This window comes from Lissotriton helveticus, chromosome 7 (genome assembly GCF_964261635.1).
Source record: "Lissotriton helveticus chromosome 7, aLisHel1.1, whole genome shotgun sequence".
Lineage (NCBI taxonomy): Eukaryota > Metazoa > Chordata > Amphibia > Caudata > Salamandridae > Lissotriton > Lissotriton helveticus.
The window spans coordinates 587,377,903-587,396,424 of record NC_136068.1 but is presented as its reverse complement, the minus strand read 5'-3'; the positions used below and the strand labels follow the sequence as shown (position 1 = coordinate 587,396,424).

Below are 18,522 nucleotides of genomic sequence, written 5' to 3'. Positions count from 1 at the left end.
TCAGCTTGCATACTTTACGCAGGATCTGCATACACTCTGCAGGTCGTTTTGAATAGCTCAACTTAAAGACATCATTCAGGTGCCAGATTGCTATGTTCTTTTCCATGAGATTTGAATGTCCAAGTTGACCCTGGTACTGAGTCAGAACTTGTCTGGTATGATGGGTAACTAAACGGTTAGACCGACATTTTCAGAAGCAGTAAATACCAAGGCTGTCTCGCCCATATTGGGTCGACTAGAATAATAGACATGGGCGTTTGTTTCATCTTCCACACTATGTAAGGGATAAGAGGCAGTGAAGGAAAAGAAATATCCCTGACCAGCTCATCCATAATGCGTTGCCCGTGGGACTGAGGATGTGAATAACTGAAGTCGAACCTTGGGCATTTTGCATTTTCAGCAGTGGCGAAAAAGTTGACTGTTGGTGCTCCCCTTTTCTGAGACAGGGAGGTGGTCAAGAAACTGGAAAGTGAAGAAGCTGTTGCTTTTGTCTTTGATGTTTGTGAATGCAGTTTGGGCTCTTTCTCTAAGTTACAGTGGTCTGAGGCCATGATCAGTTATTCTGTTTTGCAGGCTGTTATTATGCTTATCAAGAAAGGTTCACCTCTTGAGAGTATGGTGTCAACACCAGCAAGGCCATATTGGAAACTATTGGATGAATTGTCTCTGAGTGGTTAAGATGTTAATATGAGAGGTGAGAGATTTGTGCCCCTGGCTGCTCTCAGGTTCCACATCTTTAAATTTGCGCATGAGAGTCATTTGGGCCAAGGTATGACTATCAGGCGTATCAAGCAGGAATTCTGGTGGCCTGCCATGGATGATCAGATTAGACACTGGGTAGTTGATTGCACTTTCTGTAAAGATAGCGAGAAGAGATTGAAAGTTGGATCTCAAAGTTTGATGGGTCACATTGAGGATCCTGGGGAGCCGTGGCATACCATTTGTCTTGATTTTATTGGTCCTCTTTCTGAGTTGTCTTTAGACATGAGGTTTGCTGTTGTGATTGTGGATGTGCACTCGAGGTGGTTGCATCTTGAATTTTTGAAAGATGTTACTTCGATGTCTACAATTGCTGTGTTGGAAACGTTGTTTTTGCATGAGGGTATTCCACAAGTCTTACTTACTGACAATGGGACTCAACTCACTTCTGGGGAGAGGCGTTGTTTTCTGGAGAAGTGTGGTGTGAGGCATTTGTGGACATCTCTCTACAATCCCATGGGGAATGGCATTGTGGAAAGGGCGAACAGACTTATCAAAGGTACCATACAACTTCCCCTAGTTAATGGATTGGCTCTCAAACGTCTTGTTCAAGACATGTTGTGGGATTATTGTACTACTCCTCATAGTGTTACTCTGAAGTCCCCTTTCTTCATTATAAGGGGGCGTTTCCCTGGCTCACGTCTTGTCCCATCTTGGCTCAGAAATTGGGTATCTTCTGGTGAGGAGCCGTTTCTGATGTTTCTCGTTCTAAAATCTTGCTTGGTGATTGGCTCAAATTAAAGTCTGGTAGGTTTAGAGGTGGTCTTACTAAGTTTAAAGGACCTTTCCACGTTGTCAGTGTGGGGAGGTATTTTGTTGTTATCGAAGGAGGAGAGTTTTGGTATGTAAGCAGAGTAGCTTTGTACCAAAAAGGTGGTTCTGTCTCCAAGTGTTCCACAGATGATGAAGGTTGTTCTGGAGCTATGTACATGCTGGATAAGGTTATTGGGTATGATTACCAAGCCAAAGTTGTGAAGGATGTTTCATTTTCCAATTACTAGTTTTCTTCTTCCCAAGGCATCAGGGGCGAAGATCAGGTGGGGTTGTCTAACTCGCCTGTTGTTGAGTCATCTGTTAGGAATCGCAGACCACCTGTATATCTTCAGGATTATGTTAGATCATGAGTTTTATACTGTATTTTTCCTCTCTTCTCTTCTTTTCTCGTTCTTCTTTATTTCTGTTGTCTTCTTTCTTCTTTGCTTTCTTTATAGCATATTAAGGGAAGAGGATGTGATAATATTTAAATTATATATTATCGCTCTTACCTTGCTTGGAGCTCCCAGGCTCCGTATGTTCCTTCTGCATGTTCTTTGTTCTCCTGTATAATGTGAGGCTGACGGCACTTCACGATAGACAGTTGCAGCTGGGTCATTGAGGTGGTCGAATGCCAGGTTGTGCTCCTAGTAAAGTACTTACCTCTACTTGCTGGCTACTCGTCTTTCCTTCAAGAAATCATCTCAACATAAGCCTTTGAAGCTTCCCCTTCGTGGACTCTATCCTTCCTGGGGGAGGAGCCTTGCCAACTCGTTCCAGGATGTGCATTGTTTCAGGCCCGTGGGAGCAGCAGGTTCGTGGAACAGCACAACATCGCAGCCGTGAGGGGAACGGCCATCATTGCCACTACCCAGCCGTGAGGGGAGCGGTCAACACTGTCACGACCCAGCCGTGAGGGAAACAGTCTACGCTGCCATCAACCAGCCGTGAGGGGAACGGCTAAGGCAAAACTACATCTCCCAGCAGCCCTGAACTGACGCCTGCCCCTGACGCTGCGACCCGCGGCTGGAGGCGCAATAAGATCTTCACTGGCCTCCCGCAGCGCGGGACGCCGGACAGCGGAACATTGCAGCCGTGAGGGGAAAGGCCAAGGTCATGCCCGTCTACGCCCATCATAGTCCGGATGAGCCTAGGTTGGGCCATAACTCTTGGTTCTGACTACGGACCCCCCCAGGACACATTCTACACCGGATCGTCCACCCAAGGTTAGTCCCACCCATCTGATTATTTTCCTTCTTGACAGCATTACTCAAAAACTAAACATCTATTCAATAGCGGTGGGAAGTTGCAAACTCTAGCCCTCTGGGATTTGCTACAGAGACAATTGGCACTTATCCTCTAGCATCTTTTGAATTATTGTCTCTCACAATCATGGGCAAACCAATAACAACTGCTGCTCCCCAATCTGAATTGCCACTAAAACCCACCTCAATAGACAAAATGCTGCAAAAAGCAATAGGAGTTGTAGCCATGGTAATAGAGCGCACAGAAATGCGTCCGTCTTTCATTAACTCCAGTCAGCCTCCTGTTCTACCTCTCAGGAACATGGTAGCATGTCCCCGTCTATACCACTAACACTGGATTCAACATCTGAATTACCAAGGACACGCACAAAGGCTTGTGCAGCATCAAATGCTGAGATACCCCTGGTGAACACCTCCAAAAGAAAAGGGACTACTTGCGGCCTGAAGCGGAAGAAACAAACAGTGAACATAGCAACGAATAGTAATACGGGGGCAGAAGGAATAGGGCATATACTGCAGGTTAACCACGAACAACCACCTTGGGTGAAAAACCTGGTGATGGACCTCCAATTTCAGTTTAGGACCATTGTAAAGGAGGAACTTAAGACACTAACGGACCGGGTTCATTAAATGTTATTATTGGTTGATAACTGGGCGGGAAAGGTAGAGCTAACCCATAAGGAGGTGGAGATAACTAAATCTTTAGTCCTGCAAATAGCACCCCTCACCACCAACCAAGCCACCCGAGCCCCAAGCCAAGAGATTGGCCCTAGTAGGTCCAACCCAACAAATTTGAATGTGGCAGATACCCTGGGAAAAAACCATCTTGCCAGAATCCTGCTATAGGAAAACCACCTGCAGGCGGCCCCCCAAGGCAGGGCTCGTAAAATCAAAAAAATGGTACTAGTCCTGCAGGTCTAGTACCTTGAAAAATCTCCTTGACCTAACTTCAACCTACTTGACCTCCGTCTCTGAAAGCTTAGCAAATGTGACAAGATAACAAGGTTTAAAGGCATCTTTATTGCTCATTCACTTTGGGAGTAATAAAAATGCCTTTAAATCTTGTTATCTTGTCACATTTGCTCCGTTTTCAGAGACAGAGGACAAAAGCCAGTTTGTCTTCCTACTTGCCAGAAAGGGCGAGTAGGACCTACAAACAGCTTGCCCTCATTAAATTTAGCTCGCAAATGCGAGCGGTCGAGTGAATTTGTCGAGCCCTGCAAGGGAACTCCCTAGAGAGCACCAACAAGCCGCCCCCGGCTGTGGCAATAGGATCAGCCCTTTGCCAACCAGGTTCCACCTCTGGGAATAGGGAGCAGTTAGCAACCTCTGAAAAAGCCCTAGTAGAAGAAATTGCCTTCCACGCATTAATCTCCCTCCAGCCTCAGCCCCTTATGTTGTTGTATTAGCAGGAGTACCAGAAGTGAGAAAGGGATGTAGGGAGTCTCACTATGAACTCAAAAACAAATGTATCTTCTAGCTGGTTAAACATAGGCAATTCTCATACAAAGATGCAAATGAAATTATTTTCATCCGCAGGGTAAGTTACGTGGGCTGGAGGCCAAAAGATGTCTCCGGGGATTGCGTAGTGATAAACTTTAGAGACCCTCGGACTGTGCAATCCCTTTTAGAGTGTGGTTACCAGAGGGAGAATGGGGGTATAGCCTCCCTCCCTCAGGGATATTTTTACCCCCAGGGCTAAATTCTCATGTTACGAGAAGGACTGGTATTGACAGGGGTGCGAGGATTGAGGATAGGCCACCCAATAGCCAGAACTGGGATCCTAATCGACCACCTCAGTACAACATTCCTGTTGCAAACAGATTTAGCTCTTTAGACTCAATCAATTGACTAACTCTCACTGGGCCACTATAAAAAAGTTCCAACTGCCAAGTAGAGAATAAAGTTAAAATATTGCACCCGGATGCCCTCTCACACCAAGGAGGACCTAGGAAGCACAGGGGAGACTAGAGAAGGGATGTGGGGGGAAAGTGAATGATCCAATAAACATAACTCTGGAACCAACATGCATGGGCCATCCAATCCCTGACTGACCCCAATACAACTCGAAGCCAAACAATCCTATCATCCCCCCCACCCCCACTCGCAAAGCATCCCTTGGCAGCAACAAGTATTAGCGACTCGGACTATGACCAAGGGGAGCTGGGCAAGTTGGGGACTAATAACCTACACTGGGCGCACTTAAGTCCCAGTCTACCACCCTCTACCCACATAGCAAACGAGATGGACACGGCTGATTTGCAATTATTATCCTGGAACGTAACAGGACTCACCTCAAAACTGGATATTTCAGATTGTGGGGCATTTGTTGACCAACACAGGTTATGCATGTTCCAGGAAACCTCGGCTAGGGTGGCAACACACTGAGTGGGATACGCGTCCTATAGTATTCCAGCTGATATGGGAATAGGGGCAGGCCTTTTGGGGGTCTAGCTATCTGGGTTGGCATGCATCTTGACTGTGAGGTCAAACAGATAGAAACACCATCTCTTGACATCCTCTGCATTTTCTTAACCTTCATTTAAAAAATCATAATTGCCCTGATTAACGTCTATTCATGCCCGGTCTGTTACGGCCAAGCCTCCAACACTCTTGACATACTGTCCACTTTCCTTTTAACAATACCAGACAACGATTGGATAATCATAGGCGGGGATTTTAATTGTCAATTCGAACGCCTGAATGGTCTACCCAAAAGCATCTCCAGCGAGGAGGACAAAGCTTGGGCCATCCCAGAGCCCAATATTCCGCCTATATGGGCCTGGACCATTCGCTTTACAGATGCACGCACTTACATTAAGTTACTCATTAAGGGCATGCAACGGCCGTACAACATCAGATAGCCCGGGGAAGCACACATATAATAGACCAGGGCAGGCATCAATCATAGATTACATCCTAGTGGACATCAAATCGTGGCATAAGGTTCTACATTTTAAGATAATTTCCCGTCACGAGAGTGACGATAACACCCTCAAATTAGATATATCCCCCCATATGATAGAAGCCCTCTAAGTGGAACCTCACAACCCACCCCAGTCTTACTCAGGCCAATGGAGGTAGGAGAATACCATGGGGGAACTCTCCCAATCACAGACTAAGCTTACCTCTTTATATCAGAAAATCATCCCCGTACTCACTGCAGCACAACTGCACTCTGATTTTTCTAATAATCATCAAGATATGTTATCAACTCTGGCTTCCTTTTTTGTTACTAGTAGAAAGACCAGGTTGAACAGTAATCCACATCACCCATGGTATACCGAACACTGTAGAACAGCTAAGCTATAGCTTCAAGGTGCCATTAAGGCAAAAAATAGACCACAAATCAAGGAAACCAGGGCAATTTATAAGCTAGCTATAGCTAAAGCTAGAAGCCTGTGGGAGTATGAAAAATTGACTAATCTAAGAACTGCGCTACAAAATCACGATATGCAAGCATTCTGGAACCTGATCAACACCAGAAGGACTGATGGCAAACCAGCAATATCAGTAAACATAGGGGAGGAAGTTTGGAGAGCCCACTTTAAATCCCTATATGAAATGACTGAAAAGGAAGTTGGTGGCAACTAACCCGTCCTACCCAGAACCACCCCGACAAGATACTCCCCTGTTCACCCTCAAGGAGATTACGGAAGCTTTGGGTAAGATCCTTCCAGCAAAGACGCCAGGGTTGGACAAGATCCCCGGCGACTTTTTTCGCTCTGAACCTTCTGTTTGGGCCCCTTATTTGTGGACTATGTTTAACGCCATCCTACAGGGTATGGCGATTCCTTCAACCTGGGCTGGAGCAGAAATCATTCCAATCCATAAAAAGGGCTCCCCGTTGAGCCCTTCAAATTACCGCCCCATTAGCCTAATTGATGTAAGCTAGAAAATCTACGCACTCCTGGGCCGATTACAGATTTGGATAGAAGAACACAATGTACTCACACCCCTGCGAGCTGGGTTTAGGGCCAAGATCTCTATCATCGATCACATTTTTAGATTACAGCTCCTGTATTGGAAAACTGTGACTATAGAGGGTGGCAGCCTCTATCTCATTTTTGTGGACCTTAAATCCGCTTTTGATTTAGTTCCGAGGGATAAATTGTTGGGAATCTTAATGGAACAATGGGCTCCAGACTACCTTCGCCATGAGATGAAACATCTCAATTAAGGCAACTAAGCGCAAATAAGGTATGGCAAAAACAGGGCGCTCTCAGCCCCCTCCCGATTGAGAAAGGTGTACGCCAAGGCTGCATCCTGACCTCAACTCTCTTTTCCCTTTTTATAAACGGCCTAATAGAGTTCTTGATGGGAGGAAAAGATATTGTTGCCCCAAGGTTAGTGAATCGCAAGATACCTGCTCTGATGTTTGCAGACAACACCCTCCTACTCTCAAAGTCCCCTATGGGCATGCAAAGGGCCCTTGATGTATTCAGCGCCTTCTGCAAAAACTGGGGTTTGGAGATTAATCTACAGAAAACCAAATCCATGGTGTTCAATGCAAAAAACTGCACTTGCCCAAACCCTTGTTTAGATGGAAAGACCCTAGAGAGGGTGTCGATCTTTGACTACCTTGGGATTACATTAACCGAGAAAATGGATTGGGGGGCCCAAATGAAAAAGCAAATCTAAAATTGGCTCAGGCCTCGGGAGGGGGGGGGGCGTGGGGGGGGGGGGTATTTTAAAGGTTTACAACAAGTGCTCCCCTAAAGTAATAGGCACTGCGGCTGAACTTTACAAGGTACAGGCTAGGGGAGCCACTCTGTATGGGGCAGAACTATGGGGCCACTGCTCCAGCACCCCACTATTGTTAACAGAGAATTATTTCATCAGTTAGCTTTTACGACTTCCGACTAGCTCCCATCTAACCCCCCTTAGGTTGGATTCTGGGATTAGCCCCATAGCAGACGAAATAGCTCTAAGACCCCTCTTATTCTGGCGAAGTCTGTGGAGCACCCCAGAGCTTGCCCCTTTATAGGGTCGAGCTGAGGGAGGTCATGAGCATGTATGGCGTGGGAAAACTGCCTTGGTTGGTGCATATAAAGAACAAATGCCAGGCCTTGGGGAGGGCGAATCTGTGGAGTTCAGCTGAAGATTCTAGTATTGTGACTCCCAGAAAAGACACTTATTGAGAATTACAGAGAGCTAAAACTGACCAGTTATGGAGCAATTCCTCAGGGCACCTAACACAAAGGTTTATGGAAATAAAATTACAATATCGGCTAGTACCAGTATTGGATGACATCAGCCGCTCCTCACAAAGAAGCTATACATCTAGTTTAGACAAGGGACACTTCCACTTTGATCGTTCACCACTAAGTGGTTGGGCCACCGCAGGAGGGACTGCTACGTATGTCTGAACGTGGAGGAGACCAAAGTGCATGTACTCTTCATTTGCCATGCCTATAGGAGGCCAGGGTCCCGCTGGCTGGTCCAGCTGTACAGGAACCTGGGCCTCAGACATTGCTCTGAGACCCTTAGACTACTAAAGTATGACAGCCAAATGCCCATCGTGTTTTCCATAGCACGCTTTCTGTACTTCATGTGGCATATTCGCAGTGCCATTACAAAAAAGGAGCTAACCAGGTCATAGGCCATTTAATCCCTACTACTAGCTACCAAAGATGTCTGAGAATAGGCACGTTTCTATTTTAACCCTGATATCTGACGTTGTGATTCCTATACTTCTTATGTATATAAATTGTTTTTATAGGACTACTCTAATACCATACACATGTTTTATCTTGCACTGCTGTTGTCCTTTTGCATTCAGTCATTCACTTGCTATCTAGTGTAGCATATGTTTGCCCATATAAGATCGCATTTGGTCACCTTCTTGCTAACTAGTGTGCTATGGTTGTGTCTTTTTAAGATACTTTCCCAGAATGAATTAATCTTCTAGCTAAAACTGATTTCTTGTCAATGCACAGGCACTTTATTTTCCCGCAATAGTGGGAAAACAAGATCGCCCTCGGCCACCTTTTCTTACTTATGTGTATTATAAATGTGTCTTTTTTTAAAGATATTTTAAGATGTTTTGATCCGCTTGAAATAATATTATGTTTAAAATTGACTACTTGATCTATTGCTTCGCAAAAGAGGGAAAAGAAGCAGCAGTTTGTTGGAATATAATTTAGGTCTAAGTTTGGGGATCCCTAGAAGAGATGCATTTTCGCATTTTGTGACCTCTGTTAGATCAGCAAACCAAATTGTGCTACTTATCTTTTAGATATTTTAAAGCATTTTGTCAGAAATTGTATATATTGTATTATTCTTTTTTGTGCTTTTATGGCCCTAGTGGCCGAAATAAAGATTTCTGACTGACTGGCTGTGAAGTTCGTAATGACAAACTCCCAGCACCATTTACTCTTAATGGCAGCACTGCACTTACAATGTCTGAAGAATGGACTTAGACACTGTAGGACTACAGGTGCTCATGCACCTGTACCCTCACCACTGGTATAGTGCACCCAGCTAGAGTGGTGACTGATCTATGCCAGGGCAGTGGGTTGTAGGCAAGGCACACAGGGATGTGTGCCATGTGGACTCTTCACTTTGTTCTGCCCCAAAACACGCAGCCTGCAAAAGGCAGTGTGTGAGTGTAGTGGTACAGGGCCCCTAAGGGTGGCACAATAAGTGCTGCAGCCCTTAGGGATCTTCTCTGGTTACAGTGCCCTGGGTACCTGTGGTACCATTTACCGGCACCTTTAGACTTGATGTTTTCAAAAGTGAATACGGCAAGCCGCACATAAAGAAAGGCGCACAGCCACCATTGTTTAAATGAAAGCACGGCATATTGCGAATTTACAAGTAAAGACTTTCTGTTTTAAAATTGAGAAAGAAACAAGCATTTGCAATGCAATAGGTCTCGCATTAGGAAAGTTTGAGCCATTGGTATTGTAAATTACATTTTTTTTATTTATGTGTTGGTTGTGAAAATAGCTAAAGTAATAGCTTTGTCATTTACAATGCCAATAGTTTTAACTTTCACAAATGTGACACCTATAGCATTTGTAATGCAATATGTGTTGTATTTTCACGAAAATCCAAGAACAGAAGTGAAATATTAACATTTTTTTGTGACATTTATAAGACAGACGTCATTGTTGTTCGAGTACTTTACGCTGGTATTCTGCAGCACAGCACTGTGTTAGCTATGCTGCTCTGAGTGTCAGAGCTGCCTTCCTTGCTCTTGTCCATGCAGTCTTGGCCTGCAGGACTCGGTCTTGCCAGTCACCTACCTAGTGGCCTACCACCTAGCTGCCAGATGTCCCAAGTCCATGCATGGTAGGATAGGCTAGTTCCAGTATTTCGTTTTAAAATGCGGGGACTTGTAGTCCTCTTTTCTTAGAATGCTTGGACTTGTAGTCCAGGTTTTATCCTGGACACAAGACTAAGGGTGACCAGGCGTCCCAGATCTCCTCGGACATTACCGGTTTTCAAAGGTCTATCCTGGTGTCCCGACACTTTTGTTAATTTTTAATACATGTCCCAGTTTTTAGTAAAGGGGTCAGGTCACCCTGCAAAGCAGAATTTAAAACTAGGATCTCTTTCCGACGCCTAGAAGTCTTTTTTTCGTTTCACAATTCTTTAAGTAGGTTTTCCAAAAAATCCAGAACAAACAACTGTCATATATCAATCCAAAAATAGAAAGACATTATCATGAACAAAATTTACAATAAGAATAAGAAAAACAAAGGAGAGTAAAGTAGAAGATCAAGAAAAAGAGAGAAAAAAAAAGGAATAAAGAACACCAAAAAGCAAAAAAAAAATTCAATACCAAGGTCTGAAATAATCTACATTTCTGCTAGGCATCACAGGAGGAGTTTACTGTGTGTTTACCGAAGAGAGGCTTAGTGGGAAGGAGGGGGCGCAAGGTGGCGGTCCAGCTGTTGCTATTTGTAAACATAGGCTAATAAATGTGTATGCGTGTATACAATATTTACCAAGATGATATATATGTACACACACATACATACATACACACACACGCGCGCGCACGCATATAAATATACACATACATTTACATGGCTGCGCAAAAAAGGGGCAGGCCAGATATACAAGTAAAACTGAAGGCTACTTTAATGTCTGCCATGTCTCAGTTATGCTTCTCCAAATCTGGTCACACTAATAAGACTACAAGTCCCAGAATTCTAAGAAAAAAAACAAGACTGCTCAATTTAGTCAGGCATGGACCCGAGAAACTTGGCAGCTATGCTACCCATCTGCCTTATATGAGCTGATCTTATTTGCATTCTCTCGATTAAGCATTCCACGGCCACTTTCATGACTGTGCAAAGTTTTAGATTTCTAGTTCAAGCATCGACTGGGCGTTACCTTTTGAGTCCGCGTCCTCATGAATACCTGCAGGGTTAATAATCGCTCACTGACTGAAGCTTCACAGGGCTCGTTGTCCAGGTGCCGCCTACAGAGAGTAAAGCAAACAGCAGGGGTCTGTCTCTACACGGGCCTTCGACGCCCATTTAAAATACTCGCTGCAGCGTATGACTTTACACATTTCTGCTGGATGGCTGCCTAGACACATTCCAAGGGGGCTAGACAGGTGCCCTGTGCGGCTTCATCGTGGATTAGCACAGGATGCAGGAATCACCTGTGCAGCCTGGAGCCAGGCACCCCAGACGGAACTCGCCGCAAGGGCCCTTTGACAGCAGCAGATCTAACAGTCAACTGTACTTACATTCTAGCACATACCATGAGACTTTATGGGTACCTCCTTCAGATGTTTTATTTTTCGTTTATGTAGCGCTGGCATGAAAGTTGTTTCATAGCGCTCGAGTACCACAAAATACTGTAGCAGCACAGCAGGAGAGTTTTCATGAATTGAACGCTGTCCTCATTTCTAAGAGAGCCGGTCGAAATGTGAGCCTGCACAACACAGGTTCACCATAATTTACATGGCATCCCAGAAGCGCAACCGCGCAACGCCGCCGGCCTGCGACCAGGAAGTCAGGCAGGCCGGGCGGGACAACCGGAAACAGGAAGTAGGAGGGCGGGAGCCTACCCCGCCTCCCACAGAAGAGCCGCGATTGTTTGCAGCACCGGAGCAGGCAGGAGCCTACCCTGCGCCCCGGTGCCGAGGAAGAGTCCTGCTGCCGGTGAGTGGGGCTTCGCTTTGTGGCTGGCCTGCGAGGGCGGGGGGGCATGTGTGTGCGCGCGCGCGGCGGCGGGCTGTGTATGTGTGTGAGCGTGCGTCTTGGAGTCTGTGTGTATGCGTGTGTGACTGTGGGGGAGGAGGAGGGGGTTGCCTGTCTGGGTGCCTGCGTGTCTGTGTAAGTGTAAGTGCGTGTGTGTGTGTGTGTGTGTCTGTCTGTGTGCATGCATGCGCGTTAGGCTGGGAGTATGGGAGGGCGGCGCAGGACGGAACGTGCGCGTTCGCGCACACGAATCCAGCCTGAAAAAGCTCGTGCACCCTCTTGTCCTCCTTCCCCCGTAACAGATCGCTATTGGTCTCCAGCTGGACAAATGCATCCTTGCGGATGCATTGCCAGCGAGACCCAAAAAACGGTGCTGAGTATATTTAAAGAGAAAGCGGACATATGAGTGTTAGCAAATATAAAGAGCAGCCGATTACAGATTTGGATAGAAGAACACAATGTACTCACACCCCTCCGAGCTGGGATTAGGGCCAAGATCTCTACCATCGATCACATTTTTAGATTACAGCTCCTGTATTGGAAAACTGTGACTATAGAGGGTGGCAGCCTCTATCTCATTTTTGTGGACCTTAAATCCGCTTTTGATTTAGTTCCGAGGGATAAATTGTTGGGAATCTTAATGGAACAATGGGCTCCAGACTACCTTCGCCATGAGATGAAACATCTCCATTAAGGCAACTAAGCGCAAATAAGGTATGGCAAAAACAGAGAGCTCTCAGCCCCCTTCCCGATTGAGAAAGGTGTACGCCAAGGCTGCAACCTGGCCTCAACTCTCTTTTCCCTTTTTATAAACGGCTTAATAGAGTTCTTGATGGGAGGAAAATATATTGTTGTCCCAAGGTTAGTGAATCGCAAGATACCTGCTCTGATGTTTGCAGACAACACCCTCCTACTCTCAAAGTCCCCTATGGGCATGCAAAGGGCCCTTGATGTATTCAGCGCCTTCTGCAAAAACTGGGGTTTGGAGATTAATCTATAGAAAACCAAATCCATGGTGTTCACTGCAAAAAACTGTACTCGCCCAAACCCTTGTTTAGATGGAAAGACCCTAGAGAGGGTGTCGATCTTTGACTACCTTGGGATTACATTAACCGAGAAAATGGATTGGGGGGGCCCAAATGAAAAAGCAAATCTAAAATTGGCTCAGGCCTCGGGGGGGTGGGGGTATTTTAAAGGTTTACAACAAGTGCTCCCATAAAGTAATAGGCACTGCGGCTGAACTTTACAAGGTACAGGCTAGGAGAGCCACTCTGTATGGGGCAGAACTATGGGGCCACTGCTCCAGCACCCAACTATTGTTAACAGAGAATTATTTCATCAGTTCGCTTTTACGACTTCCGACTAGCTCCCATCTAACCCCCCTTAGGTTGGATTCTGGGATTAGCCCCATAGCAGACGAAATAGCTCTAAGACCCCTCTTATTCTGGCGACGTCTGTGGAGCACCCCAGAGCTTGCCCCTTTATAGGGTCGAGCTGAGGGAGGTCATGAGCATGCATGGCGTGGGAAAACTGCCTTGGTTGGTGCATATAAAGAACACATGCCAGGCCTTGGGGAGGGCGAATCTGTGGAGTTCAGCTGAAGATTCTAGTATTGTGACTCCCAGAAAAGACACTTATTGAGAATTACAGAGAGCTAAAACTGACCAGTTATGGAGCAATTCCTCAGGGCACCTAACACAAAGGTTTATGGAAACAAAATTACAATATCGGCTAGTACCAGTATTGGATGACATCAGCCGCTCCTCGCAAAGAAGCTATACATCTAGTTTAGACAAGGGACACTTCCACTTTGATCGTTCACCACTAAGTGGTTGGGCCACCGCAGGAGGGACTGCTACGTATGTCTGAACGTGGAGGAGACCAAAGTGCATGTACTCTTCATTTGCCATGCCTATAGGAGGCCAAGGTCCCGCTGTACAGGAACCTGGGCCTCAGACATTGCTCTGAGACCCTTAGACTACTAAAGTATGACAGCCAAATGCCCATCGTGTTTTCCATAGCACGATTTCTGTACTTCATGTGGCATATTCGCAGTGCCATTACAAAAAAGGAGCTAACCAGGTCATAGGCCATTTAATCCCTACTACTAGCTACCAAAGATGTCTGAGAATAGGCACGTTTCTATTTTAACCCTGATATCTGATGTTGTGATTCCTATACTTCTTATGTATATAAATAGTTTTTATAGGACTACTCTAATACCATCCACATGTTTTATCTGGCACTGCTGTTGTCCTTTTGCATTCAGTCATTCACTTGCTATCTAGTGTAGCATATGTTTGTCCATATAAGATCGCATTTGGTCACCTTCTTGCTAACTAAGTGTGCTATGGTTGTGTCTTTTTAAGATACTTTCCCAGAATGAATTAATCTTCTAGCTAAAATTGATTTCTTGTCAATGCACAGGCACTTTATTTTCCCGCAATAGTGGGAAAACAAGATCGCCCTCGGCCACCTTTTCTTACTTATGTGTATTATAAATGTGTCTTTTTTTAAAGATATTTTAAGATGTTTTGATCCGCTTGAAATAATATTATGTTTAAAATTGACTACTTGATCTATTGCTTCCCAAAAGAGGGAAAAGAAGCAGCAGTTTGTTGGAATATAATTTAGGTCTAAGTTTGGGGATCCCTAGAAGAGATGCATTTTCGCATTTTGTGACCTCTGTTAGATCAGCAAACCAAATTGTGCTACTTATCTTTTAGATATTTTAAAGCATTTTGTCAGAAATTGTATATATTGTATTATTATTTTTTGTGCTTTTATGGCCCTAGTGGCCGAAATAAAGATTTTTGACTGACTGGCTGTGAAGTTCGTAATGACAAACTCCCAGCACCATTTACTCTTAATGGCAGCACTGCACTTACAATGTCTGAAGAATGGACTTAGACACTGTAGGGCTACAGGGCTCATGCACCTGTACCCTCACCACTGGTATAGTGCACCCAGCTAGAGTGGTGACTGATCTATGCCAGGGCAGTGGGTTGTAGGCAAGGCACACAGGGATGTGTGCCATGTGGACTCTTCACTTTGTTCTGCACCAAAACACGCAGCCTGCAAAAGGCAGTGTGTGAGTGTAGTGGCACAGGGCCCCTAAGGGTGGCACAATAAGTGCTGCAGCCCTTAGGGATCTTCTCTAGTCACAGTGCCCTGGGTACCTGTGGTACCATTTACCGGCACCTTTAGACTTGATGTTTTCAAAAGTGAATACGGCAAGCCGCACATAAAGAAAGGCGCACAGCCGCCATTGTTTAAATGAAAGCACGGCATATTGCGATTTTACAAGTAAAGACTTTCCGTTTTAAAATTGAGAAAGAAAAAAACGGTGCTGACTATATTTAAAGAGAAAGCGGACATATGAGTGTTAGCAAATATAAAGAGCAGCTGTTCATCATTATGAGGAGAATAATGAGAATAACGAGAAGAGGGAGCAAGTGTGGGTGAGAGTGAGTTCCTGATCCTGAATAAGCCTAAACGAAAAAAAGAGTGCAAAGACATTAACAAATATCAAGATGAGTAACGCCACATATAAGAGGGACTGTACTCATGGGAGGTTACAAAAGAAAAGAAAGGAGGGACTAGTAACCATGTTAACCAATGAAAATAACATCCATTTACAAAGACAGTAAAAGGAGCCAAAATGAAAGATGGGTGTTGCTTAATGCCTGGATACAGCATGTCTCAAAAGAACAGCACAAGCTCTGCCTAGGCGAGACCTAAAAAGGAAGGTAAGAGAGCAAGACTGGAAGAAAAGGAAGAGAGAGAAGGCACAGGAAGGAACACTAGGAAAGGGATGTGGTGGTGGGACCAAGGGAGGGAGCGAGAGAGAGAAGGGAAGAGATGGAGAGAAATGTCTCCAAAGAAGGAACCAACAGACTGAAAGAAGTAAAGAGGGAAGGGAGCAATTGAGAGAGACAACTGGTATAAGTGTTCATGAAAATGCACTCAACACATTGGAATGACCCCCAGAATTTAAGACAAGTCATGCATGTAAATACCTTGATCTGGCTCTCAGATGGCGGCTCTGGTTCCTGCTTCAAGGAATCTAACAAGGCAGTCGGCTCAGGCTCCTCCTTCAGAGGATCTAAAAAGACAAAACTCAAAGAAGCTACTTTCTGAAACTCTCAAAATACCCCAAACCCTTCTAAATGGCCATTCGCCCCACATCATACCCAATAATTCCATCTTTGGAGCTGTCTCTGACTCAGCAGCCATCTCTTCTCTCTCTGGTGCAAATACAGGCTCCTGAGAGGCATGATCAGGGGAAGACTAGAAGAAAGGAGTGAAAGGTAACAGAGAAGCAATTTAAATATGAATGCACTTCCTCCGGGTACTATTTTCGTCCAAAACAAGTGTGATGACTACAACCTCAGATATCTTACAGTTCCCTTGCACCACCAAAAGATAAAGATGGCAAAGCAATTAAAACATTCTCAAATGCTAATCCATTAACAATGCTTCAGTTCTGTGATCCCAGTGCTGACCTATGCAATGGGTGTTACTCTGATCCTATTACTAACCCCTGTACAAAGCTCCGGTTTCCAATCTATGTGGTACCCTTTTCAGTGCTCCAGCCCTTCATAACCCATCACTGACCCCTGTACATGTCCCAATTCCCATTACTATTGATGAACCCTTTACGTTGCTTCAAAAACGTGATCACTTTGCTGGTACCTTAACTGCGCTCTTTGCCCTTGATTGCATTACACATTCTTTAAAAAGGTTTCTTCTCTTTGTCTTAGAACTGGAACCTTTACAATCTTCTGAGCTATCCAATTCAATTACTGACCTCTTTATGATGCTCTCGCTCTCTAATTCCATTAGTGAACCCATCCCTTTCTTCCTTCTCCATAATCCTATTGCTGACCCATTAGAAAAGCTCCAGCACTCCAAATTGCTGTACCTCAAGCTTCACTTGACAAGATCCTTCATCCCCTTTCCCAGATTCTGTCTCAACTTCGGATCGCTCCTCTGGGGCTCCAAACTCTTCTTCTTGGCTCCGGTATTCAGACACAGGTGATGTGCTTACTTCTCCTACTTCCTCCTCCTCCTCCTCTTCCTCCTCTTCTTCTTCTTCCTCCTCATCTTCTTCAGCCTCCTCTTCTTCATCTTGTTCCTCCTCCTGCTCACCTGGCTCAGTTTTGATTTCAGATGGTACCTCTTCAGCATTTGGTACCTTTTCAATATCTTCTTCTTCTGGCTCTTCTGGCCGCTCTTGTTTGATGGTGGCCGGTACATGGCTAAGTGCTGGGGGCTTCTCTGGAGGGTCCTGCAGCGTTTGATCCCAGGGTCCAGTCAAGGACTGAGGGTCATCATTATCTACACAGAATGAGAGTGCGGCCTCCACTGCAGCTACATCTAGTACTTCCGGGTGCTCATCAGCCTGTGAAAAATTAGATGAGGGACATTAATTAACAGAGATAGGATAAAGATAGGCAATGCTAGGTCATATGTGGAAGCCTTTGAGCTGAGTCCCAGAGACGTTCAACAATAAAATGTTATAATGAGAATTAATAAACATTGTAGAAAACGTAAAATATACACAGACATTTAAATGTGAAATGTATCACTACTTCTCCAATGTAGTGGCCTGAGGAGGTTCACAAAATGGTGATCCACACTATCCTTGAGTAAATATGGATCGTAGACCCATTCATCTTTCAAAAGTCCTTTAATGCCAATAATATTTCCAGCATCAGCATCTACATCAGCCCTTCTAGTCTTGGCTTCTAAATTGACTTTCTCCCCAAAGTCCATTGTGATGTCACTGAAGAATCACAGTTCTATACCCTGGACATCACAACCCAGCTCCATAACTTTACACTCTCCAGTTCAAGCATACTCCTCATGAAGTTCCACTGACCTACACCTAATAACAAATAGGGGTGAATACACTGTGATTTTATTTAGACAAAAACTGAGAAAAAAGACAGGGTCTATATCCTGCACAAATATCGCAATGGGACTGTGAAATTGTGTTTTGCTGATCCTAGTATCAAGGAGCTTTATTTGCTCTTCTGGTGAGAGTTTGAACTGAAATAACACAGTGTGAGGCATGGTTTCCACCTCGTTTGCCACAGTACTGTTTTACATGAAATGGCATGCACTTCAATGGTCTGACACTACATTATAATGGAGAGCAGAGAAATGGAAAGTCTAGATAGAATGATATAACAGTCTCACAGAATACAATTTCTTTCATTTAACTACATTTTTTGTAAAAATAATTGTAGCTAATGTCCAAAGCAAAAAGTGCAGCATAACAGACAAGGAAAAACAAACAAAGGTATGGCACTAGCTAAATTCCATATTGAAAAACACGTTTCTTATTATCACAGTCTGAATTCTTAAAAAAGAAATGGTTACTTAATTGTAATCCTAGTTCTGCATCGTAGGAATCTTGATTTAAGTCATAGATGTAAAATTATTCCTCGTTGTGTGCAAGGGCCCGAACAAAAAGGCATTTTTTGTTTCTTTAGTAACTTTGGCGCCGTATGACGAATCTGCACAAAACTTCCCCAAAAACAATTAATCCACTATGGCTTCTTCAAGGTAAGTTT

At 44.6% G+C, this 18,522-nt stretch overlaps 1 protein-coding gene across 10 annotated transcripts in view; it reads right to left on the bottom strand.

Annotated features, from left to right (window-relative positions):
* The window catches only part of BRD8 (bromodomain containing 8), a 791,877-nt gene that overhangs the window by 549,402 nt on the left and 223,953 nt on the right, over positions 1 to 18,522 (bottom strand). For all 10 annotated transcript variants that reach the window (XM_078652722.1, XM_078652724.1, XM_078652723.1 and 7 more), the window contains 3 exons: positions 16,866 to 17,345; positions 16,135 to 16,231; positions 15,961 to 16,046 (listed from right to left, as the gene is read on the bottom strand). In XM_078652722.1, the coding sequence (XP_078508848.1) occupies positions 15,961 to 16,046; positions 16,135 to 16,231; positions 16,866 to 17,345 (663 nt within the window). The remainder of the gene's footprint in view (positions 1 to 15,960; positions 16,047 to 16,134; positions 16,232 to 16,865; positions 17,346 to 18,522) is intronic.